The sequence below is a fragment of the Gigantopelta aegis genome, chromosome 9, assembly GCF_016097555.1.
Source record: "Gigantopelta aegis isolate Gae_Host chromosome 9, Gae_host_genome, whole genome shotgun sequence".
Taxonomy (NCBI): domain Eukaryota; kingdom Metazoa; phylum Mollusca; class Gastropoda; order Neomphalida; family Peltospiridae; genus Gigantopelta; species Gigantopelta aegis.
Window position 1 is genome coordinate 67,221,923 of NC_054707.1, and position 25,849 is coordinate 67,247,771.

The following is a 25,849-nucleotide window of genomic DNA, read 5'->3' on the forward strand; positions in this document are numbered from 1 at the left end:
ATATATATATATATATATATATATATACATGTATTAGGAAATAAAAGGAAGTTTGGTCTAGTACAAACACTAGGATGATAAAAAAAAACATTTAATATACTGTCACTGATATTTTATGCAGAAAAATATATTTAATATATAATAATAGTCGTTAAAATATCTTTGTTAGTCGGCAACGTTTTAACAATGGCAACAAACTCAGGACTGTCCCTTTAAGAGTTACAAAGGATACTGTGAGTCGGGATATAAAATTATGAGATATGAAATTACAAACTACTGGAAATGTTCAAGCTTGATGAATATATAAATTATATTAAAACTCTTTATATTGTTGATATTGTTGTTGCATTTTGATGTGGGACCAACTATTGTTTTGACATTTTTAGAACAGATTTTGATTTATGATTGTATGCTATAAACATCAACAGTATATTTTTATTATATTGTGACAATAAATATTTAATATACTGAATAATTTGTTGTTTTAATTGTTTATTTTTTGTGTTGACTGTAGGTAACAAATTCAAGGTGTGTTTAGCATGGATTAAACTTGGATTAATTGGAGAATGTTTTTGTTGTGCAGGCCCATAGGAATCCCACAATTATTGGTAAGGCCTATTCCGACTCCACCACATGTTTAAAATAGGAGACAGTGCCCCCACCCATAATTTTTTGTTGTAAAAATAGATGTTTTTTGTTGCATTCTCTGACATTTTGAAGTGGATATTTATACGTTCCTACTGTGTGATAATATTTTATTTCAAGCAGGATCAACTACACCAAGCGGGTTTTTTCTTTTCTTTAAAATTAATTTAATGTAGAGCTAAACATCGGTCAGACTGAAGCCTGGCTGGCCTTGCCGCTTACTTTGGCCTTGTTATTCCTTTTTTTATTCACATACCTTTTGTCACTCAACAGCTGTTTTGTTCGTACCGATAAATATTTGGAGGAATGAATGTTTAAAAACCGCATAAAATACATATCGGCTATAGGGTGTGAAAAGTAAGCATATCAGTGAGAGGAGTTTGTTGTATTCATCCATTTACAGTTTGGGGGGCAGATTCATTAAAACAAAAATAGTATGAGAATAAATTATTAAAATATACAGTCTAACAAATAATTTCGGGAACTTTTAATAGTGCAGGCCTTGACCGTAACTTGTTTTCAGTGGCAGCCCACTAAGGTACCAGGTTATAAAATAGGGTAGCCATCAGTAAAAATTGGTATCCCCATAATTTTAATAAATTAAAAAAAAGTTTGACTAGACAGAAATAAGTGATACCAGAAAGTCTTGATACACATGGATAATACAAAGACTCCCCTCTCATTCTCATTCTTATCTCTCTCTCTCTCTCTCTCTCTCTCTCTCTCTCTCTCTCTCTCTCTCTCTCTCTCTCTCTCTCTATTTAGTGCTGTGTATCTCTCTCTGTGTGGCCTCTGTATGTCTCTCCCTCTCTTCTCTTCTCTCTATTTATTTAGTTCTTTCTCCCTATCGCTCTGTCTCTGTCTGTGTGTACGTGTATATGCGCGTCTCTCTCTCTCTCTCTCTCTCTCTCTCTCTCTCTCTCTCTCTCTCTCTCTCTCTCTCTCTCTCTCTCTCTCTCTCTCTCTCTCTCTCTCTCTCTCTCTCTCTCTCTCTCTCTCTCTCTCTCTCGCGCGCGCGCTATCCAAAATATGAAAATAACCATGTTGGGTACCAAGTAGCCATATGCATAGTTTAAAATTCCATCTGCTGAAGTGTCATTAAACAACTATTCCTTTCCTGACCATTGGGTATGGTTCGGTGCGAGTTAGCAAAAAGAATACAGCTGGAATTCCTTTATATATACTTGTCCTACTAGGTTAGCAGCAAATCCCATTAAGTGCATCACTGTAGGAGTTTAACGCTATCAACCTCTGCACCTACCGATCCTCGAAAACACACGGCATGCTATGAAGCGAATGAGTGCAAATGATCTTTTTGAAAGGTGCTGGGTTTCTGGTAGATATTTCTAAAACGGTTAATGTCATTCTTTGTACTTACATACATATGGAATACTAAACGAGCTTGCCTGTCATACCATTTTAATGAAATGAATGTACAGGTTTGGTATCTGACGAGTTTCATAAAAATGGTATGCCAGGCAAGCTAGTTTAGTATTTTATTTATTATAAACCAACTGCAAACAATCCGCGACGCAGATGCAAGCAGATATCGGGACCTACTACACGTTATGTTTTTTTCTGAGAATTGGGCCAGCAAGTGATCTACGTCACGCCAATATTACACTAAAGTACTAACCAAAATTATACCCAGGTGATTTTCCACTCTTATATATTAGTTATGAAAATCCCTGGAATAAAAACCATAAAAATGTTTCAGTATTATCATGACCTGTTATGGTATTCAAACAACCGGTAGAAAAAATGACAATAAATGGCATGTTATAGATAGAAATATTAGATATATTTACAATTTTACTGCAAAACATATGTAATTTGGAACAGACTATAACACTCAGATTGATATTGATTAAAGCTGACAGGTGAAATCACAAGTACTAGGCTAAGCAGAAGGGTGGTCTCAGGTGTGTTCAATATCAAACTGGGTGTTATAGTCTGTTTCAAATTACATATGTTTTACAGTAAAATTATAACTAATATGTAAGACTGGAAAATTACCTGGGTATAATTTTGATTAGTACTTTTCTTTCTTTTTTTTAAGTTAGATATTCAGTGATTGTTATGACATGAGTATTATCTTACACTGGTGTGTAATAAATATGGTCATTCGCTACTTCGAAATATTATGACTTACAGGTCATACTAAAAATATTGCCATATATAGGAGCCAAACTGAAGTTTAATAAAAACAGGAAATCAGATTTTTTTTTTCCACAATATACATGTATATACATAACAGAGAATAATAAAATTTCTCAGTCGAGTATCGTTTGCATTAGACTATGACTCATTAACTATGCTATGTCTATGTCTATCCTGAAAGCTGTAGAAACAGGTCTTAGCTGCTACCGTTGCTCTTTCCGTGACTCCACCTTGTTTCCGTGTCAGGTGTCAGCAGCCTACGTTAGATGCGATCCACACTACGATCTATCGCATGTGCAACGTCTGATAAAAACACTCTTACATCATCCATTTTTTAGTTTTGTTAATGTCAGTATTTTTTAGTACTGGTATGATCTACGTGAACACCGTTTACTCGAAAGCTAAACACACCAGACGCATGCGATCCATTGAGCGGCAGAAACCTATGAAGTGGCTTCAGGTTACGGAATAGGTCGCATCGGATTTGTAGGTGCACGCTTGGGGCGTGCCCGATGTAATAAGTCAAGTCAAGTCAAATCAAATATTTGATCATGTCTATATACATTACGGCTCAGGATGCAGGTCCATCCAAGAGCCACTGTTTAACATGGCCAGGGGCTGGATCTGTGACAGACAATGCAATAAGGCACAATGTGAAAAGTGTATTCTAAGAGATAAGCTGCATCATCTCCAGTTGATAAGCACCTTACCAGTAGTCTACCAACAATCATATGGATGGAACATTATCAAACAAATCTGTTTCTGTTCGTATTACTGTATGATAGTTTGGATCCGACGTTTACAAATTATCCTCTTCATTTCACCACTCCCTTATCTGCGAGTCGCTTTCTAAAAACGATCTTGGGATTGTATTTATCACAATAAGTTCACATTCTTTGAAATTTGAATTTGTCAGTGATAAACCTGTATAACTATGCCAGTTTAGCGATATATACTAAAATCTAATGTCTGGCATGTCAAACTCGTTCTTGTCATATTTGTTTCATGTAACAAATGGTATGATTGATGATGTTTAATGAAATGTTCAAATGAAAATCACCAAACCGGCCTCGATGGCGCAGTGGTTAAGCCATCAACTACAGGCTGGTAGGTACAGGGTTCGCAGCTCGGTACCGGCTCCTACCCAGAGCGAATTCTTATGGGCTCAATGGGTAGGTGTAAGGCCTCTTCTCTCTCACTAACCACTAACCAACTAACAACTAACCCACTGTTCTGGACAGACAGCCCAGATAGTTGAGGTGTGTGCCCAGGACATCGTGCTTGAATCTTAATTGGATATAAGCACGAAAATAAGTTGAAACGAAATGAATGAATGAATATGAAAATCACAGTAATAGTTTTACACATATTGATCAGCACTGGTGAACACACCATTTTCTCTTAGATTAGGTTCATATTTGACCGTAGTGATCTCCCCTGGAACGTCAATGGCGTCCTGCCTCGTCAACAGCTGGATGGCTCTAGTCCTTACATTCTTTCTACACTTGTCTGTGTCTTGTTCGTATGATGTCGTTGATCCCATCTTGCACAGCCTGTGTTGATGTCGTCGGTCTAACGGAGGGGAAATTGAACATCGGCTGGAGCTTTTCTTCCACGATGACGGTCGTCCAAAAGACCTGTTTAGCGTCGCCATGTCTGTTCGTCTGCTTTGGTGTCTGTACCATATTCTTTTTAATTCACTGTGCACCTACAATTCAAATGTGATGATTTAAAGTAATTAATAAATCTGAATTACAAAAATGTTGCCGTTAGTTATAACAAGGTATCCGTTTTGTCAAGGTCGTGTCAGCAACCACGAAATAAACCTGTCTAACCGTTAGACTCTAACGCTATGTTAAATACAGGTGGGTGGGGGTTTTAAAAAAAGAAGAAGATATTGACTACAGTTAAATCAAGAGTACGTTGCTGTACAAAATGAATAAATTGCTGTCTTATATATTGTATAAAGTTTATTTTATTAATTTAATCAATTGAAAATGGGTACAAAGTAAGAAGGTTCCATTGACTTGGGATGGACATTGGTGTACTTCATCTTAAAGTAATATGAACAATAAGAAAGTTAGGCGTAGAAGACTGTAGAAGATCTGGTTGAGAGTGATAAGGAGTTGTTAATTTTTCAGAGTAAAGCCTGAACGTGCTTAGAGCAGAAGAAGAAGAAGAAGTTTGTTTTATTTAACGACGCCACTAGAGCACATTGATTTTTTTTATCTTATCATCGGCTATTGGACGTCAAACATATGGTCATTCTGACACTGTTTTTAGAGGAAACCCGCTGTCGCCACATAGGCTACTCTTTTTACGACAGGCAGCAAGGGATCTTTTATTTGCGCTTCCCACAGGCAGGATAGCACAAACCATAGCCTTTGTTGAACCAGTTATGGATCACTGGTCGGTGCAAGTGGTTTACACCTACCCATTGAGCCTTGCGGAGCACTCACTCAGGGTTTGGAGTCGGTATCTGGATTAAAAATTCCATGCCTCGACTGGGATCCGAACCCAGTACCTACCAGCCTGTAGACCGATGGCCTGCCACGACGCCACCGAGGCCGGTGAGCTTAGAGCAGGTGCTTGAATCATACTTCGGAAACATTATGTTTTATTGTGTGTGTGTGTGTGTGTGTGTGTGTGTGTGTGTGTGTGATAGTAGTATTGTGTGATGAGTTTTGCTTACAACTGATGAACAAACACACAGACATATATTCCATACATGGCCCCTGTAAAATGTAATTCGCTTCTACTAAGAAAAGGAAAGGACACCTCAACACATTTTACACTACGTACGGTATTTCGTGTTTATGTTATTTCAACACTTGATACACAGAATATAGCTACATAGGCTACTAATATCGAATAATATTAGCAAGGGAACTTTGACGTGCACTTTTACATGTAAAGAACACCACATACCCATGACCTTTGATGTACCAGCCTTGGATATTTGAACAGAAAAAACCCTCGACTGATCGTGATAGAGTGATTGATCTTACCACTGCACCGTAGGCAAGCTAGCTTGTTGGACTGAGCTATATTAATTGCTATCGAGTACATGTACTACTAGTATATTAATTGCCCTCTAAATATATATTTTTTTATATTGCCATCGAAGTATTATTATAGTGATGTTTTGTGTTAATTTTTGCTTCTAGCTAATTGTTTTTACTATTCCTTAGGGACGTAGATAACCTTTCCTGCACTGATACACTCGTTCGTGACAACTTTGAGAGTCATATAGCTGTAGTTTACGTCATACAGTATAATGTATACAATTGTGTGTGCTAAGCAGCATCTTTAGCAATAGCTGCTAGAGGTTCGGTTAGGTACGAACCACTTCTAATGACTGATGCCAACGGCCATAATTACAAGTTGCGGAAAATTAGAAAAAGCCATTAAAATTAACAACCGTTAGAGCAAGACAAAATAACTCCTGACCCCCCCCCCCCCCCCCCACTCCCACCCACCCCAAACACACAAACACATACACACACTCAAGATGGCTGACCTTTTAAAAATTAATGATAAAAGTTTGGGAAACCTTTTAGTACTTTCAAATGACTCAAGACTTTAAGCACCATGGCCTTGTTCCTCGAAACGATATTAACTCTAAGTTCACTTTAAGTGCATACAGCAGTTATGCACTTAAGGTGGTCTTAGGACTAAGATCGCTTCGTGGATTGAGGCACTGGACAAGTTAGAAAACACCGGAGTGACCAAAATAGACTTAAAGGGTCAGTCTAAAACGTGGATAATGTCCACAAAAGATTAAATTAAAATAATTTAATTTACTACAATTTTAAAACAATTATTGTATTGTAAAATGTGACCGACGGGTTAACAAGTGACGTCACAGGTGACATTTTTATTTTATCTCCATATTGATACAAAACAAAAATGGCCTCCATTTTGTTAAAGGAGGGGACAATTAAGGCATTTGGCCTGGTATGCATATTCAACGATATATAATGCACATTATTGCTTAATATCAACAAGTATAATCGTATAGTTAATTAATAAAACGGTTAAATGTGACGGCTATTATATATAACGGGCGCAGCCATTTTGTACCATCCCAGTGAATACGCCCTCTGGCGAGCTGGTAGTTACGTAATACCTAACGTGTCACGTCAGGAATTAGTCTTCGAAGTGAAGAAACAAAACATACCTGATTTTTGCGGATGCATCGCAATGTTCTGTAATAATAGCCATCCCAGTAAGCCACCAACATTTATATACTATTTTTCAATACAAAATAAACCACCATGCCAAAGTGTTGAAATAACTGTATTATGTTTTGTACATAAATTAACCCATGTACTGAAATAATAATCGGAGTGTTTTCTTGGTTAATTGGTCTTTTCTTTCCGTGGCCTGTGCCTGTGGTTCCTGATTGGCAGGTGTATATTTAGACAGTCCCCAGACACTGTGTCTAGACACACTAAAAAGACGTGCCTCTTTTGTTAAAATCGCAGGGTATTGTGTGATAACCGCACGGATATCCTTCAAATCGTAATGGACTTATTAGCCTTCCTGCTTTATTACTGTAAGTAATTCTGTAAAACCCTTAATAAAGTAGACTTTCCCATCTAAAATCACAAAACTGACCAAATACGTCGTCCCAAAGAAAAGAAAAGTTTGCTCGAACGTACCCTACCAATTATCAAATAGGACTAATAATATACATTTTATAAAAAAAGAAAAATACTATAACTGCGTTTCGTTCTATTGATGCAAATTGAAATACATTTAGTTAAATAGTTTATTATACTATCAAGTCATTTATGTTGTTTTATAAGTCAGGTTGATGAAAGCGAAGCACCTTGTCGTAAATTAGAGCGTTTGTTTACACTTTGATATTGTTCAGTTAATTATACAAAGATTGCATTTTGTGATTGATTAATTTTATTTGTTTATTTATTTATCACAACAGGGCAGCATATATAGCGAACTATAGCACAAGCAACTTTAAGAATGTGAAGCATTAATATTGTAAGTACTGTGTAATGTAAATGTTTTAGCAAAACAATGACGTACATAACAGCCAACAATATTTTACACTGTAAATAACTAGGTCATTTGTTTTAACATTGTCTAGCAGATACTAGCTGTATTTTCCGAAAATAAGACAAGCTTACTAGTAAAATGAGAATCACTTACTTCTTCATTCAGGAAACAGAAGAGTAGAGCCAGCACAAATCCCTGAAATAAATAAATACTTAAATAAAGAAACAAAAAACAAATACACAAGTCTCCACCTGGGTAATGTTTGCACTCAATACGTGTACGTACAATTAAAGCATTTTTAATCAATTCATTATCAATGAAAATCGGTCATAAACAAAAAGACACAAATGTAATTTTTGACATAATTTGGCACAAATTACGCCGAAAGGCTTTCTAAAGAATCAAACTTTCTCAAATGTTTTCCAGGCACGAACTATCCTTACCCTCAGTTTATGTCATAATATATTGAATCCACCTGGACATTCATTCTGCCGCACGTTATATCCAAGCATATAAGGTTCGCTAGAATGTTTATTCTAAGTCCAAAATTAACACTTATCCTAACACTAATCGAATCAGAGCATAGTGTACATGTATCTGCTACAAATACATTAAACTGCAGTCGGAACATATTATACGTTACACCAATGCAGAATATTTCACACCGAGAAAATATGAAAAATATTTTCCCTGTTATGAGTGACCGCTGGGATAATAAAATGTCCAGATCGTATCATCGCTGGTATTTACATCTTACATTGAGAGATAAATCCAATTTATCAGTTCTGACTCTCACTGGTTCTCGTATTTTGAAGCCTGCTTTCAATAACTGTATTTGGCCTTGCATATATCAATGCAAGATCCGCCACATTGATTTATGTTCACCCGGTGGTCTTTTTGTTCTCGAAATGTCTACAGAAACTCGAGTCCATGCCTTGATATGAATGTTTGGCGTCGTCCGAAAGTTATGTTGTTTTATAAATATGTTTTAGAAAAACGATGAAACACCTCATAAATGGACCCTCAACAAACCGGAATTCCTGTCAGTAACGGAGTTTAGACAGTATACTGATTTTAGTTTTGACTTTCGTCACAGGGGTTTAGACAGTAAGATCTGATTTCATTTTGGCTGTCAGTAACATAGTTTAGACAGTAAGCTTTGATTTCAGCCAGACTGTCAGTAATGGAGTTTGTACAGTAAGCTCTAGTTTTAGTCAGACTGTCAGTAATGGAGTTTGTACAGTAAGCTCTAGTTTTAGTCAGACTGTCAGTAATGGAGTTTGTACAGTAAGCTCTAGTTTTAGTCAGACTGTCAGTAATGGAGTTTGTACAGTAAGATAGTTTCATTCAGACTGTCAGTAATGGAGTTTGTACAGTAAGCTAGTTTCATTCAGATTGCCAGTACTGGAGTTTTTGTACAGTAAGCTCTAGTTTCAGTCGGGCTCTCAGTACTGGAGTTTTTGTACAGTAACCTCTGATTTGAGTACGAACCTCAGTACTGCAGTTTGTACAGTAAACTCTGATTTCAGTCAGACTGTTAGTAATGGAGTATGAACAGTAAGCTCTGATTTCAGACTGACAGTAATGAAGTTTGTACAGTAAACTCTAGTTTCAGTCTGACTCTCAATACCGGAGTTTCACCCTGACTGTCAGTATTGGAGTTTTACACGGACTGTAAGTACTATAGTTTCACACTGACTGTCAGTATTGGAGTTTTACACGGACTGTAAGTTCTAGAGTTTCACCCGGACTGTCAGTATTGGAGTTTTACACGGACTGTAAGTACTCGAGTTTCACCCGGACTGTCAGTATTGGAGTTTTACACGGACTGTAAGTTCTAGAGTTTCACCCGGACTGTCAGTATTGGAGTTTTACACGGACTGTATGTAATAGAGTTTCACCCTGAATGTTAGTATTGGAGTTTTACACGGACTGTAAGTACTCGAGTTTCACCCGGACTGTCAGTATTGGAGTTTTACACGGACTGTAAGTTCTAGAGTTTCACCCGGACTGTCAGTATTGGAGTTTTACACGGACTGTAAGTACTCGAGTTTCACACTGACTGTCAGTATTGGAGTTTTACACGGACTGTAAGTACTCGAGTTTCACACTGACTGTCAGTATTGGAGTTTTACACGGACTGTAAGTTCTAGAGTTTCACCCGAACTGTCAGTATTGGAGTTTTACACGGACTGTAAGTACTCAAGTTTCACCCTGTCAGTATTGGAGTTTTAGACGGACTGTAAGTACTCGAGTTTCACACTGACTGTCAGTATTGGAGTTTTACACGGACTGTAAGTACTAGAGTTTCAACCTGACTGTCAGTATTGGAGTTTTACACGGACTGTAAGTACTCGAGTTTCACCCTGTCAGTATTGGAGTTTTACACGGACTGTAAGTACTCGAGTTTCACCCTGTCAGTATTGGAGTTTTACACGGACTGTAAGTACTCGAGTTTCACACTGACTGTCAGTATTGGAGTTTTATACGGACTGTAAGTACTCGAGTTTCACACTGACTGTCAGTATTGGAGTTTTACACGGACTGTAAGTACTCGAGTTTCACCCTGTCAGTATTGGAGTTTTACACGGACTGTAAGTACTCGAGTTTCACACTGACTGTCAGTATTGGAGTTTTACACGGACTGTAAGTACTCGAGTTTCACACTGACTGTCAATATTGGAGTTTTACACGGACTGTAAGTACTCGAGTTTTACACTGACTGTCAGTATTGGAGTTTTATACGGACTGTAAGTACTGGAGTTTCACACGGACCGACCTGGAACGAGTTGTAGCCCATCTCCATGTACAGATAGGCGACGTTGTAGTCCTCGTGCCGGAACTCGGTCGGGAAGGCGACGTAGAAGACGATGTACATCACGCCGAACAGCGGCATCAGTACAAGAATAAACTTGGCAAGCTTTCTGGAAAATATCAAGTGTTTTTAATAACAGAGAAAGAAACAAAGAGCTTAGATACCAAACAACAAAAACCAGAGGTGGGGGGAGGGGGGGGGGGGGGGGAGAACTAAAAGAAGAAGAATGGTGCGAAATCGGAAGAAAACAAAACAAAGCAAAATATAATTATGTTGTAAATTATAAACATCACATCAAAATATATAATGGAAGTCAGTGCCAAGTTCAGGAGGCCGGGCGATCGCGTACAACTTGACTGGTTTTATCGTCTTCCCTCACATCACATGTACGTAACATTATCCCCCAAAACCAGTCTAGCGATCGCTCGGTCTCCTAAATACGCCTCAAGGCTATATGTCTCTTTTGTTTGACATAAAATACATAAGTTAAAACTACAAATACTACATACGCTAGGTCGACTAGAAATGTACCGGTTTTGCCAAAATTGATAAGGCCTAAAAACAAAAAAGTCAATTTCCGAGAATATAATCCCACCTAGAAAAAAGTGCCAACCTTTTTTTTTTTTTGGCATTTTCCTGACATACAATTTTTATGCGCATTTTATGAAAGATGTTTTAAGTGATGAATAATACATGTGCGATATTAAGTTATTTTTTAAATTTGCTTGTTGTAAATAATTACAATTTAATCGATTCCACACTTAATCTTTGCATAAATAATTTGGGAATATTGAAATTGTAATTGCGTGTACGCCGATTAAACAGAGTCGCGTTAAATTCGCCTAGATTCCTGTTTTATCACACTGTGACAAATCTTATGAAACTGTCGAATCCACAAAATCTGCCAGGTTGACTGTCTGTAGCTAAATAGGGACTGTTATCCCCCAGTATGCAACTATGATATAGCATCTTTAACAGTACAAAAGCCGGATTATCCAAACATATTTTATACTTTGTTTTAATTAACGACAAACCAGAGCACATTTATTTATTAATAATCGACTATTGGATGTCAAACATTTGATAATTTTTCCATTAGCCAGGTCAGATCAGGTCAGGTCAGGTCAGAGAGTTTAACGTGCACATTCAGAACAAGCTGTTGTAGCGCACGCATGTCTGGGCACAGGTGCCAGTCTTGGCCGGCTCCACTGTCCAGGACAGGACACTCCATTAGTAGCAAGGGATCTTTTATATGCACCACCCCACAGGCAGGATAGCTCATACCACGGCCTTTGATATACCAGTCGTGATGCACAGGCTGGAATGAGAAATAGCCCAATGGGCTCACCAACGGGGACCGATCCTAGACCGTCTGCGCACCAAGCGAGGCTTTACCACGGGGCTAAGTCTCAATGCATATATTTTATACTGTCTCGTAACCATTGTAACGGATTAGTGCGTATATATTAAAGTTGAAAAACCTCTCAAACCTGTATTTTTTTCGACCGGTGATATGTCTTTGGTTTGTTCTCGCTCGTAGAAATAATATCCGCAGAATGTCTAAGAAAAAGAAGAAATTTAACTGAAACGAGAAAGAAAAATGGCTGAATAGTTGATTTGAAATTTGATATTTAAAAAAAACGTTCGTAGCTTCAAGAAGAAAATATGATATGATTACACTAGTTTATATATAAATTTGTAAAATAAAAATAATAATAATCGTACAGTTACAGTAAGAACATAATTTTCTGAATATTTTACATATAAATTTATTAGAAATCGTCATACACCAGGTGCGAATCCAGAGGTTTGTGAAAGAAGGGGCGAGGGGTGGTGTAGGCGCCGAAACAGGCTTTTATTATTATTATTTTTTATTTTTTTTTGACATCGACAAAAAGAGTAGGGGTGGGGTGGGGTGGGGGGGGGGGGGCGCTATTCCCCGGATCCGTGCCTGGATATAGCCATCATTTTATTAGATACAAAAACTTACATGTAGATGCATAACAAATGACTACGCTGATTGTACCATATTAAACAGTACTCTACTAAATGAGGTTCAAAAGAGTAATATAATAAAACTACGTACTAAAATAACTGCTACTCCGGGCGCCTTTAAAATCCAGAAGTATTCCGATTTTAACTGAATATTCCAGCAGCTGAAAAATAATTAACAACATATATTATATTATAGAAGTTATATATTATATTAGTATAAGTTTACATTTACTAGTATTGGCTTAATTACATTTATCAGTATTGGTTTCATTATGTTTATTTCTATTTGTGTAATTATATATTTGAAAGAAGTTAGAAATAAATTAATTAATTAAATGATTTTCGTCATTTCAGAATAATTAAATTTTCTTTGCGTCTATATACTTTACGGCAATCTGATTAGTCCAGATGTGCTTACTTTTTTTAGTTCATATCTCGATGAACCGAACATTTTTAAAGCCAGGACTACTACCCCCACCCCCCCCCCCCCCCACCCCCCTCCCCTCAATGTATATGATTTATAAATATCTTTTTTGAATTAAACCGAATTTATTTTAGCATTTACCTGTAGGGTAGGTAAACACTAATAAGGTGCTCGTATCCATTAAAGGTTCAGGCACGACCATCTTGGGCACTAGTTTGCGCCAGGACAGAAAAAGTATTTACATGTACCGGTTTCTTTATTTTGGTACACAGATGCCGTCAAACGATAGTACATGTATACGAGGAATTATTGTACAGTGGATAATTAGTAACAAGATGACAATAGATGTTGTTCATAAAATATATATATACAGACATGATTCAACATAACAATGCACACACTATTTTTAATGTAGACACACTGTGACGAGAAAACCAAAAAATTAATAATAAATATTTTTAAAACTGTCAACATTCATTATTTCTAAGATTAATTCCAAATTAATATTTCTTTTCTAAAAACTGCTGTTTACTGCCACATATTCAGATCTTTTAGTTTATTTATTAATGGAAACAGGTGATGTGGCGTGTAACAGTTGTTGTAACAGTAAGAATACTTACTAAGAATTTTCCCAGAGATATTTTACAATGACCCACGCTATTAAAAATGGCATAGGTAAAACTGAAATAAAAAACATAAGACGTCAAACATAGATTGCACTGAACATGTCAGTATAAATAGTGTAAAGGTAGACTTTAGTTTTACAAACATTTGATGCGTAAATAAAATTATAAGTAATCGTTTTGTTTACTTGATGTCGAATATATTTTAAAATTTATGTTTAATATTTTTACACACACACACACACACACACACACACACACACACACACACACACACATACACATACACACCACACCACACCACACACACACATTATATTATAAATGTGTGTGTATGTAGGTATGTTTGTATGTGTCTCTGTGTGTGTGTGTGTGTGTGTGTCTCTCTCTCTCTCTCTCTCTCTCTCTCTCTCTCTCTCTCTCTCTCTCTCTCTCTGTGTGTGTGTGTGTGTGTGTGTGTGTGTGTGTGTGTATGATGGAATATAGGCCTACATATATAAAGTTCGGCAAAAATGGGCTTGGCAAATTCCTCTATCCTCTCATGCAAATATTTATTCCCAATCCGAAATGAGCACTTTGTTTATTCAAATCCATCAACGAATATGCATGTACTGTGAGGCTATTAAACCAGTATTCTCGTATTACGTTTGAAATATTATTACGACGTACCCCATCCTAGCACTATGTAGAATCTGACCCCTCTCCTCTCCGTAGATAGCGGCCTGTAGATGAGCATGTGAAGATACAAGCCTTCTATAAAGATCCACATCAAAGAGGCACTGATGGTGTAGTTGAACACACTGAATAATATCTTACACTCCCAGTGCTGAAAACACCAAACACACATCCGTAAATAGACACGTCAAGTGAAAGGACCAGGTCATTAATGTAGGTTATCGAAATATATTTCGGTAATGTTAAAGTGACATTCCTGAGTTTGCTGCATCGTAAGATGTTTCCGACTAATAAACTATTTCTACGATTAAAATTACATATTAAATATGTTTTCTTGTTTAGAATATCAGTGTCTGTATATTCAATGTGCTTCTGGTCGTCTTAATATTTGTAAGCCCAAACTGGATTTTGTCTTCAAATAATTTCGTTCGTACGAAAAAAACCATATTGTAGGAAATAAAATGAAATTTAACCTAGTACAAATATTAGAACGATCAGAAACACGTTTAATTTACAGCCACTAATGTTTTATGCAGAAAAATATATTTGATATTTAATTAGAATCGTTAAAAACGTATCTGTTGGTCGAAAACATCTTAAAAATTGCAGCAAACTCAGGAATGTCCCTTTAAGGCATCATCTGGATCAACTAAATGACACTACATTTTTTTTTATCTATACGAATGTCAACAAATTAGTTATGTTTGCATATTTTAAGTACTTATGTGGTTTACGTAAGACAAATCAAAAATATTTTGCCTTACAGTCTTGTGAATGAATGAATGAATTAATGAATTAATGAATGAATGAATTAATTAATGTTTAACGACACTCCAGCACGAAAAATACATCGTCTATTGGGTGTCACAATAAGGTAAATGCAAAACTGAAGTGCACAGTCTTGTGATTCATATGGCCTTCTGTCCGCGGTCTTCATAGGCCATCGTATGTACCGTCCTGTTTGTAAAAATGTAGATGATGTGAAAACACCTTGCTGCTAAATAAAAGGAGTAACCTATATGAAGGCAAACGTTTTTCTTTCTTCTTCCCATGACCCCCTAATTGTTGGTCAAACACCTTTGCTGCTAAACAGCCATGCTATGTTGATGTTGTGTGACGTTTACTCACAGGCCCACTTTCTATGAACTCCAGCGTGCCGTCGTCGCGTCTACGAACGTCGCTCTGCAGGCCGACGTTTCCGACGAATGAAAAGTCTTTGACGAAGGAGACCAGAGCGCGGAGGATGAAGGACAGGAACAGGTTGATGTGGAGGATGTTACTCTTACACCGCAAACCTCTGAAACAGAATAATAGATATCTGAGAAAAAGGTATAACACATCTCTGAAACACAGATGTAACAGATTTTTGAAACAGAAAATATCTCTGAAACAGATATAACAGATCTCTGAAGAAGACATAACATGTCTTTGAAATACAGATATAACAGATCTGTGAAACAGATATAATAGATATCTGAAACAGACATAACATATTTCTGAAATACAGATATAACACATCTATGAAACACGTGTATAACACATCTCTTAAACACAGATATAACAGATATCTGAAACACAGATATAACACATCTATGAAACACGTGTATAACACACCTCTGAAACACAGATGTAACAGATTTCTAAAACAGACATAACATATCTTTGAAATACAGATATAACAGATCTGTGAAACACAGATACAATAGATCTCTGAAACAGATATAACTGATTTCTAAAACACAGATATTACAGACATCTGAAACACAGCTATAACAAATCTATAAAGCAGACATAACAGATTTCTGAAACACAGATATTACAGATCTCTGAAACACAGAATAGATCTCCGAAACACATATATAACAGACCTCTGAAATACAGAACGAACAGACTTTTGAAACACAGATACAACAGATCTAAGAAACTCGTATGAAACAGATTCCTCAAAAACATATAGTTATAACATCTCTAAAACACTGAATACATATCTAAAATACAGAACGAACAGACCCTGCCCTGCCCTGCCCTGCCCTGCCTACCCTACCCTACCCTACCCTACGCTACCATGCATGCCATACCATGCATGCCATACCATGCCACACCATACTAGCCCATGCCTTATATTACATTATATACGTTATATACGATACCACACAACACACAGCACATTATGTTAGACTTACTTGCAGCAGAACATGATGACGACGGCGACGGTGAGGGCGGCGAGAGACACGCTGTAACCGGTCGTGTATACGATCCACAACTTCTCCGCCGTCGCCTGGATATAAAACAGGATGTCTTATTTCCAAGTACAGAACAGAATGTCTTATTTTACAATACAAAACAGGGTTTCCTATTTCACCATATAGAACAGAATGTTTTAATTCACATTAATAAACAGGGTTTCTTATTTCACAATACAAAACATGATTTCTTATTTCACAATATAAAGCAGGATTTGTTAATTCACAATACGAAACAGGAGTTCGTATTTCGTAGTACAAGACAGCATTTCGTGTTTTACAATATAAAACAGATTTTGTTTTTTAAATTTCACAATACAAAACAGGATTTCATGTTGCAATAATAGTTTTCTACCATAGATTGTGCTACTATGCAAATTGTAACAGTGCGTTGCAGGTAATCAAGCATCTTAGTTCAGACTCAATTGTAGCATACAGGATAATTCTAATAAATTGTTACTATTGGTAACAATAATAACCAAATTCCTAAAACAAAATGAAGAAAGAAAAACGAAAAACAAAAAAATAAAAAAATCCTCAAAAGCTCGGATTAAAATGGGACCCGCTCCCATAGCCTATATGTCGTCAATTAATCTTTAAACCACACATCCACCCATCTCTGCCCCCACCCCGACCCTCACCCCCATCCCCCATTTAAAAGTTCTAGAGCCGCATTTTCCATCTATAATTCCTGTCTCCTGACCGTGACCCTAATCCATATCTATCTCTTTCTCATGTGTTGGTTTATATCAGAACCGTGTTACGTCTATCATGAGTTTATTTAAAATAGCTTCGTTACGACCGTTAAATCTGTACATAGAAAAAAGATAACATCTTCACATAAATAGATAAAATACTATCGCTCTACCATCCAATGCCACTATATTCGTAGTGCGATACAACAAGATTGACGGCAGCTGCATTGGACCACTATTGTATTGTCGTCAACAACACTGAAACTAGAATAGTTTGTTTGTTTTGTTTAACAACACTACTAGAGCACATTGATTTATTAATAATCTGCAATTGGATGTCAACTGGTAATTTTGACATATAATCTTAGAGAGGAAACCCGCTATAGTTTTCCATTAGTAGCAAAATATCTTTTATATGCACCCTCCCACAGACAGGATAGCACATACCACGGCCTTTGATATACCAGTCGTGGTTCACTGGCTGGAACGAGAAATAGCCCAGTGGGCCCACCGACGGGGATCGATTCGAAATCGACCGCGCATCAAGCTTAGCTACATCCCGCCCCGAAATTAGAACAATGCCAGTTTGTTTCCTTTTGTTTTATTTACGTCTATGGCTAAAATGTGTATATGCCTAAATATTATACTCTGTCAAAAAAGAAACGCATAGGCGAAATAGTCATGGAATTATCTCTTTAATACAAAGTGGCATAATTTCGTTATTTATGATCGTATCAGTCTAATATGACATGGGTATGTGACAATGTACTTGCTATGGACTGACGGCAGTGGAGGCGTTTACGTCACCAAAGCGTCGCACGAGGGCGCTGAAATCAGTACCTTGTGTGGCCACCAGCAGCAGCAATCACTGCGCGACATCTCCTTGGCATAGACTGAATGAGTCTCTGAATCCGGGCACGTGGAATCCTAGCCCATTCTTCCTGCAGTGCATGTGACAGTTGCGGAATTACCTCTTTAATACAAAGTGGCATAATTTCGTTATTTATGATCGTATCAGTCTAATATGACATGGGTATGTGACAATGTTCTTGCTATGGACTGACGGCAGTGGAGGCGTTTAAGTCACCAAAGCGTCGCACGAGGGCGCTGAAATCAGTACCTTGTGTGGCCACCAGCAGCAGCAATCACTGCGCGACATCTTCTTGGCATAGATTGAATGAGTCTCTGAATCCGGGCACGTGGAATCCTAGCCCATTCTTCCAGCAGTGCATGTGACAGTTGCGGAAGCGTCTGAGGTTCCGTGTCACGCTGGCGTACACGTCTGTCCAGTTCGTCCCATAGATGTTAAATGGGGTTGAGATCTGGCGATCTTGATGGCCATGGCAGCATTTTAATGTTCTCATTCTGTAGGAAATCCATTGCTACACGTGTCGCATGTGGCCTGGCATTGTCCTGCTGAAAGAGTTCTCTCTGTCGATCCAAAATGGAAAGTATGTGACGGCGAATAATTTCACCCCGGTAGCGCACATCTGTCAGGTTGCCTTGTACGAACACAAGTTCACTTCTGCCGGTGTATGAGATGGCTCCCCACATCATGATACTCCCTCCACCGAATCTGTCAACTTGGGCGACGTAGTTGTTGGCAAAACGTTCATTGCGGCGTCTGTAAACACGTTGTCGTCCATCACGTCACTGTAGAAGGAAACGTGACTCGTCGCTGAATCATACTCGCCGCCAGTTTTCCAAATTCCACCCCTGTACATTCGTGCACCAACAAACACGTAAAGGTCGATGTTGACGTCGCAGGACGGGGCCTCATACGGTCTCCTAGCCTGTAAACCAGCTTCTCGAAGTCGGTTCCGAATGGTTTGTGCAGATACCCTTCTCAAACCAGGTATACGTCCAGCAGTGTTCGTTACTGTGGCAGTTCGGTGACGCAAGTGCAGAACCCGGATATAGCGTTCTTGTGCTGCAGTTGTTATGCGAGGTCTTCCTCTTCTGGGCCGGTCTTCAGCTGATTGAAACTGCTGGTACCTGTCCCAGAGACGTGAAATGGTGCTCTGATGGACGTTCATGTGGCGTGCGACTGCTGACTGCGATTCGTCTAACTGGAGGCGGCCTATTACAATGTTTCGATTCGGCAGGCTTAGTCTTGGCATCTTGTAACTCGTCTACGTCGAAATGGAAATGAGGCATCATTGCGAACACTGCAGCTTTAAATACCCATCACTACCCCCAATCTTTTCACCGAGTTTCACGTACATTCGCCAAAATCTGACCATTTCATGCCGATTTCCTGCAATTGTCGCACAACGTGCCACAACGTGCGTTAAATTTGTTTTAGGGTGCATTTGGGCATGCTGTCCCATTCCAGGAACATTAACAAACATGGTCATTCAGCAACATTGTACCAAAAAACCCCGATATTTTGTAAACTCAAACACTTTTTCTTCTTTCCCTATCACCTATGCGTTTCTTTTTTGACACAGTATATATGTGTGTGGTAGGATCATCATTTATGTTCTGTTGAAGTTAAACAGCACGTGTTCAAAGTATCGTATTATTTGATATACCGCTATGTGATACACATATTACCATATTTTATTAATATACTTGGAAAAGGTAGTGAAACAAAACGTTTTCTAACTGGGACCATTTACGCTCCTAAATATTAATTATCAATTACCAGCAGTGTGTATGTCAGAAATAATTAAAGTGGTGCTCTTATCAATGAAGACTAAACTAGGTTTATGTCAAATCGATATATTGGTAATAACAAGAATCTTGTATGATATTCCACATACAAAGAATCTCACAATATTCCTGGACTGTTATTATGAGTGTACTTTGAAACGGGTTACGATTATATATCACAGTCATTTATATACAACACTCGTTACTTATTCGGATTTGGTGTCGTTATCAAACGATGGATCTCCGTATTTTATAATAACATTAAGTTGAACGTTATAGCTAATGGGAATATATTCTCATCCTTTTCTATATATAGGCAAGGAGAACCTTTACCGCCTTATGTATTCCTCCTCTGTGTAGAAATTCTTAAAATGGTAACATCTTTTATACTGTTATGCCTTTCACTACGACACAAGAAATGAAACTATGATGGTTTCAGTACAGAATATTACACAGGATACTGACTAACAATAATTTCGCCTATAAACGAAAACTTACTGACAATGAAGCCTCTACTTTTTGTAATAAAATTAAGGAATCTATAGTACACCTCTTTAAGGAATACAGCATTATAAGAATTTGTGGAACTTTTGTTATTTTAATTGGCTGTTGTATTACCTTCCTTCTCGCTGGCATTAGGCTATAGGTAATATCTTAAATGGCTCCCCATAATCCAAGTTAAGGGAACAATTACTCACTGCCCTCATTTTGTTTTCACTTCGAGCTCTGGTACGGGATTACGCCCTCTTGAATCCACACTGGATCTGTGCCTGACTTTACTGACAATCTAAAGGCCACGCCACACGATGCGAATGGCTAGTACAGGAATAGCCACAAAAAATAACCGATTGCAAAGCACCTGATGAAATCGTAACGTTTGTCTTGTCAGTCGGCTATTCTCGTGGCTATTCTTGTACGAGGCACTCGTATCGTGTGGCGCCGCCTTAAGTGATTGTTTTCCCTACTCACTGTGTGGAACTGTAGATCGATGGACGATCTGGAACACAGGCTGAAGTTAGTCCAAGTGTGGTTCTCACACGTGTCGCCCATACACGTCTTGTACTCCCACGTGCCGTTCTCGGTGCAGTACTTCGTGGCTTTTTCTAAAACAGCAATGTTTACACTGAATTAATTATGTAATTATACAGCTCACCGGCATCATGGATCAATATGTAATCGGGTGTAGTGAAACGGAAATGTGTATATATCATTTTAATGTGTGTGTGTGTGCGTGCGCGCGCACGTGTGCGTGAGAGAGAAACATACAGAGAGAGAGAGATAGAGAGAGAGAGAGAGAGAGAGAGAGAGAGAGAGGAGAGAGAGAGAGAGAGAGAGAGAGAGAGACAGACAGACAGACAGACAGACAGACAGACGAAATGAGACGTACAGAAAGAGGAGACAAGAAAAGAGACATAGTTAAAGTTTGCATCTGTTTAACGAAACCACTAGAGCACATTGATTATTAAAAATCGGCTACTGGATATCAAACATTTGGTAATTTTGACAAATAGTCTTAGAGAGGAAAACCGCTACCTGTTTTCATCCCGGACCGACCGCGCATCATGCGTGTTTTTTACCACTGGGCTACGTCCAGCCCCGAAAAAAGACGGAGAGACACAATCACAGTAGGAGAAGAAAGACACAGACAGAATGAGGCACAGAAGAAGACATATAGCCAGACAGAAGGGCAGAGAGAGAGAGAGAGAGAGAGAGAGAGAGAGAGAGAGAGAGAGAGAGAGAGAGAGAGAGAGAGAGAGAGAGAGAGACAGACAGACAGACAGACAGACAGAGGCAGAGGCAGAGACAAACGGAGAGAGAAAGAAAGATACCAAAGCAATAAAGACTAATACGTTAGAATCCATGTATCCATAACCATAAAATAGTACTCTCGTCAAGAATGACTGAAGTCCAAAATATGACAGAGACGACCCTGGCGCTATTGAGAAGACAAGCAGCAAGCATCTGAACCCCTGACATTGATGTGCCGTAAAACTGAATGATTGTGTTAATAAATAAGGAGATGTATCGTTCGTGTTATCGTACGTTTACACGGCTGGAATACTCTCTGTAGCGGCAGTTCCGTATTTTATAAGAAACGTTTGGGAATCGGCATAAGGACGCATTCCTGTTATGTTCAAAGAAATAGTCCTGATCCATTACCTTTGTGAAGTGTTGATCGAATATAGTTTATTATACCGCGCCCATGTGTGAATGAGGTTTTGAATATGGCGCGTAATATATATCACAGACAAGCAAACAAACACACACACAAACACACACAGAGAGAGAGAGAGAGAGAGAGAGAGAGAGAGAGAGAGAGAGAGAGAGAGAGAGAGAGAGAGAGAGAGAGAGAGAGAGAGAGAGTATATATATATATATATATATATATTATACTAAACGAGCTTGCCTGTTATACCATTTTTATGAAACGAGTGAGTTTCATAAAAATGGTATGGCAGGGAATCTAGTTTAATATTTTATTTATTACAAACCAACTGCAAACAAGCCGCAACGCAGAAGTAAGCAGATGTCGATACCTACTACAGGTGCAGTACTTCAGTATACTTATAATTACTTATATTTATTAATTAATATAAGTCAATAGAACCTTAATTTATTATTTATTATTATTATTATTATTATTATTATTATTATTATTTACTAAATCACTCTCCGCCATATTCCTGTACATATCCTGTATATATTTATATTTTTTTTGTACATTGTATTATGCTGATATGCAATAAAGAACTTACTTAAGTCATTATTAAGGCGAAGTGTAATCGGTCAATATTTAAATTGTTATTTATAGATGAAATGTCACTTGGACATGGGGGTCCACGCAATGCTGTTAGATCTACTGGTAGACCAGTAGAGCTAATTTTAATCAGATTGTAAAAGGACGCTTCATGCATCCAGTTTATTGTATTGTAGGGAGATGCAAAGTGACGTCATTAAAATAAAAAAACTGCCCTGCCAGTCTGCGCGTGCTAATGTTACACTACTTAGGTATTGAGTAATGTTTATAATATGAGTAATATCTTACACTGGTGTGTAGTAAAGAGAAACGGGGGGGGGGGGGGGGGGGGAGTTAGATAATGATAGGTTCTAGCAATTCCTATTCGTTTTTGTTGTAAAATGTAAAGATAATATCTTGGATTACCATCACCATAAAAATTATATAAATATATTTGCATTTGCTAGAATTGTGTAGCCTTGCAAAATGTACTAAAGATTAACGCATTAAGTTTTTTTTATCAGTATACTCGGTATTTATAATAGCTTTCCTATAACGTCTGGAGTTGTAATCTTTACAGGCAACACCACAAACCAACCACATCGCCAGGCTGATATCTGACCAATGAATGGGTGGAAAGGTTTATGACAAAAGTGCAATTTTAATGTTATGTAATATTTTATTATAATTTATTACGTATCAAATATATTAAATCGCATGCCAGCATGAATCACTTATAACACACAGGAAAACACCACCATAGCATGGACAGTCCCTAACAGTGAATAATAAATTATGAAAATAAATTAACTGACCATTCTTATTGAAGCCATTTACATAGTCCGGACACTCCTGACTGACCAACGTGTCCGGAGCAGACTCGTTCCAACACAGAAGGTCATCCCACCAGACCGGACACATGACCTCTGAATAATAATAATTAAAAAAACATTTAAAAATTAATAGGAAAGAAAGAAGTAAGAAAATACATGTAGTTTCTGATTATTTCAGGCGCTCGGTATAGCTCAGCGACAGGAAATGATGTGCGATGGGTTTCAGGACCGATCGATCCTCAATGGATTCGGACTTTTTTGTTCGCGCAGAGGTATTACGTAACAAAGTACCCACCTGGGCTTAAGTGCATATTGAGACTGCACACGGCCCTCTAAAACAATTAATATCGCCACAGGCGAAAACAAAATTAAGAGCATGTTCCGTCACACACACCCACCTCAAAAAGTATATTTCCTCTACTCTAGGAATAGGGAAATATACTACATTAAAACAAAATGTGCGTTAACCGACGCATCCGGGCATTTATAACACATGTAATAATAAGGTGACTACCAGTAATCGCACTGAGTCTCTGAGTCCCTGGTATAAAAATAAAATATATAAAAACAAAACAGAAATCAAGAATGTCAACACATTATCATAACGTTCAACTTCGGGACAGGGCATCAGCGATTACATTAGAACTGCCCTTGATATGTTCAATGGTAATTGGGAATTCCTGCAGAAGAAGACTCCATCTCAAACTCTCTGGTTGGAGGCTTTCATTAGGATGGTCCAGTCTGTCTTCGTCTTCTTGGAACAGCACAGCTCCAGCTCCCACGTCACTGGCATCCACAGCTAGCTTGAAGGGCACTCATCTGACCACTGGGACTTCGTTTCCTTCTTTTTCAGTGGCGCACGTTTTCCAGGTTTTCTCCGATAGGCATGCTATCGAATCGGTGTAGCGTTGGGTTCCAAGCGCACATCCTGGCTTAAGGTATTGGTAACCGTTGGAAGGTCCTGACAAATGGAAACATTGTCTTGTATCAGCGTAGTCAACTTTTCTCGCTGGGGGTTCAAGTCTGCTAGAATCTGGCTGTTGGTTAATTTTCTCTCTGCAGTCTTGACGTCATCACAGGAAATTGAGTGACTCTCAATTTGTACCGGTAACTCTGGAACTATCGGCAGTCTGTCAAAATAACCTTTTAGCAAATTGATGTGACAATACCTACTTTTCCTAACCCTATCAGGAGTGTTTATCACATACCCTGTCTCATTAACCCGTTTTTGCACAACATAGGGCCCGAAATACCTGGTCTGCACAGAACCCCGTTTAATGGGAAGATACAGCAGCACCTTATCCCCTGGTTTAAATTCCCGACTCCTAGCCTTCCTATCAAACACTGATTTTATTTTGCTCTGAGCATGGCTCGGTTGCTTCCTAGCTAGTTCGGTCGCCTGCCACCTCCTATCTCTAACTCTCTTATTCATTAATACTCCCTTGTCCATATCATAACCTGACCTCTGATACTCTATCTCACCTTCAGTTAACAAGGTAGTGCGAGCTGCCAACAAATTTGGATCAGCCTCCTGCTCTAGAACTAACTCTTGTCTATTACAAGGTAAGTCCCCTCTATCAAACACAACTGGTTCATTTACCCTCTGCGGAAGATCAACAGGTTCCACCACATTTGGTTCGTCAGTTGACTTATCTATCATTTTACTCATAACCTCACCCACTCCAATTTCATGGCTCACACACGTATCAGACAAATCACAAATATCCTCTGGGTCTCGTGTTACCCTTCTGGCCATAGTCCTAGTCTTTACACACGCAGGATATCTAATCTCATCAACCTCACTCTCTTCTATTGGTAAAGGGCTGTCTTTAATTACCAATTGGTCACATTTCGGCTGACAACACTGACTAGTCAAAACATTACCCAACAAAACTCCTATGTTTTTAACAGGCAAGTCCTTTAAAACACCCATAATGACTGGTTCCGTCACAAACTTCGAACACAAGAAAACGTTATGTAACCGGACAACCATTTTTTCTCCAGTAACTGAGGTTAAAGCCAAACTACGTCCTGTATCTGAATTCCCTATACCGGCTAAACACTCTGACGTGATCAGTGACTGACTACAGCCGGTATCTCGATAGATTGATATTGCCTTAGGACTCAATTCTTGTTTCACATCACAAACCATACCAGTGGACACATACGGGTTTACTTTCTCTGCCATGGGACTAACCATTAACTCTCTCGCTAACGGAGCTGACCTCACTAAACCGACCACTTGCGCATTATCGCGTTTCCTTTTAAAACAGTCCCCGACAAGATGGTTATCCTTTTTACAGTAACTGCAATGTGGACGAAAAGTTCGT

At 38.2% G+C, this 25,849-nt stretch overlaps 1 protein-coding gene across 1 annotated transcript in view; it reads right to left on the reverse strand.

Moving 5' to 3' along the window:
- Positions 1-4,039: 4,039 nt before the first annotated feature.
- LOC121381712 (parathyroid hormone/parathyroid hormone-related peptide receptor-like) overlaps positions 4,040-25,849 on the reverse strand; it is a 100,910-nt gene continuing 79,100 nt past the window's right edge. Inside the window, exons 3-13 of the mRNA XM_041511059.1 lie at positions 23,502-23,612; positions 20,919-21,052; positions 16,540-16,634; positions 15,485-15,653; positions 14,351-14,507; positions 13,679-13,739; positions 12,726-12,795; positions 12,130-12,221; positions 10,604-10,748; positions 7,978-8,019; positions 4,040-4,513 (exon numbers count right to left, since the gene is read on the reverse strand). Coding sequence (XP_041366993.1) covers positions 4,166-4,513; positions 7,978-8,019; positions 10,604-10,748; positions 12,130-12,221; positions 12,726-12,795; positions 13,679-13,739; positions 14,351-14,507; positions 15,485-15,653; positions 16,540-16,634; positions 20,919-21,052; positions 23,502-23,612 — 1,424 coding nt within the window. The 3' untranslated portion in view covers positions 4,040-4,165. The remainder of the gene's footprint in view (positions 4,514-7,977; positions 8,020-10,603; positions 10,749-12,129; positions 12,222-12,725; positions 12,796-13,678; positions 13,740-14,350; positions 14,508-15,484; positions 15,654-16,539; positions 16,635-20,918; positions 21,053-23,501; positions 23,613-25,849) is intronic.